The sequence below is a fragment of the Orycteropus afer genome, unplaced genomic scaffold, assembly GCF_000298275.1.
Source record: "Orycteropus afer afer isolate SDZICR_OR568_19922 unplaced genomic scaffold, OryAfe1.0 scaffold00053, whole genome shotgun sequence".
NCBI lineage: Eukaryota > Metazoa > Chordata > Mammalia > Tubulidentata > Orycteropodidae > Orycteropus > Orycteropus afer.
In genome coordinates this window covers 10,057,790-10,059,356 of record NW_006921640.1, presented here as the reverse complement: position 1 = coordinate 10,059,356, position 1,567 = coordinate 10,057,790, and the positions used below count along the sequence as shown (strand labels likewise).

Genomic DNA, 1,567 nt, shown 5'->3' with positions numbered 1-1,567 from the left:
TGATCTAATAGTTGGAATGTTATCTTTTGTTATTATTAATAATCTATGGAGGGTCTAAGAAACCCTCAGGTATTTTTTTTCTTAGAAAGAAGAATTAAGATTTGGGTTGAGGCTCTTGATTTCAATCCAATGCACTAAAGAAAAAAAAATATATATATATATTGAAAAGGTCTTACTTAGTCTAGTAAAGTGAGTGTCCCTAGGCCCACTATTGTGATCCTTCTCCAAGTTGGTGCTTAAGCATCGGCTGGGTTAACCCACTGGCCATAGCTTTCTCCCTCATCTGGATCTTCAAGATTCTCATGTTCATATGAAGCCTCTTCTTCCTCCTCTTCCCGTATTACCTTCATTAACTCTAGGAAGCTGGGAGGTGGTCCCTGATCCTTCAGCTCCCTAAGCCTGCACCAAAGTATTTCACTAAGGCTCGCCCCCGCCATGACTTGTTCCAAACGGACCTGATCTGCAATATTTCTAGGAATGGCACGCTTCTCAACAGCTTTCCGGAGCAAGGTTTCTAATCGTAACACATAGGCAGAGACCTTCTCGCCTTCTTCCTGATAGGTCTTCAGATATCTAACCTGTGAGGTCCTGCGACTCTCCAGGCTTCCAAACACTTGTTTAAATGCCTCCAAGCATTCTTCCATGCTTATGGACTGGTTGTCTGCCTGCACTATATGCAAGAGGTCCAGGGCAGGGCCACGCAGACTTTCCATCAACCACCTTTTCTTTTCTGCCTCTGCCACCGGCCACTCTTTGACTATCTCGGTGGCCTGTTCCAACCAGATTTCAAAGGGTTCTTCCTCTGGGGCTGGAACAGCACTGCCTGAGAATATTCTCAGTTTTCGGTATCTCATGGGTAGCAGAGGCTGAGGGGCATGTGCTATTGCCTGTCCCACCAAATTGGCCAATAAGTCTGGGGATATGGAGGGGACGGCACCTGTCGAAACTCCTTCATGCCCAAGGGCTCGGAACATACCTGCTAACGTCTGCCCCTCTTTTTCTAAAAAGAGATTCAGTCTTTCAAGAAATTCAGTGTCCTGGTTAGGGGTCTTAAAGACCACTTTCCAGATACCGCCCCTTCCCTGCACCTCACTAGGGATCACTGAGGTATCGAGATCTTCCATAAGCTCTAATAAAACAGCATTGGCATTATCCTGCTTCCGGAATATTTTGCCAAGAAGTCTATACCTACCCAGGGACTTTAAATTCTCCTGAAGAACCTCCTGAATCTCAGCCTCATCACAGTCCACTGGTATCCCCATAACCATCAGGGATTTCTGAGTATCCACACTCATTATCCCACACCAGTCCTCAAACAGTGCCAGTGCCATTGTCTCAAATATCTACTCGCTCTAACTCTTAAGGGTACCAATTAGTTTGTGGTGCAGATATGCACTGCCTTAGATTTAAAAAAAAAAAAAAAAAAAATCCCAGATGGCCTAGGGAATGGGTCCTAGGTCAAGTCACCCTAATAGTGTTCTCAAAGTATTCTGGACCAGTAACCCTTACTTGCCCAGAGGCAAACTCAGCACCTCCTGTAATGTCTCCAGAACTGACCCAAGATGGC

The 1,567-nt window shown here is 45.4% G+C and overlaps 1 protein-coding gene across 1 annotated transcript; it reads right to left on the bottom strand.

Moving 5' to 3' along the window:
* Nucleotides 1-236: 236 nt before the first annotated feature.
* PNMA2 (PNMA family member 2) lies at nucleotides 237-1,331 on the bottom strand. The gene has a single exon (XM_007938779.1). The coding sequence runs from the start codon at nucleotides 1,329-1,331 to the stop codon at nucleotides 237-239; it is 1,095 nt and encodes a 364-aa protein (XP_007936970.1).
* Between the last annotated feature and the right edge of the window lie 236 nt (nucleotides 1,332-1,567).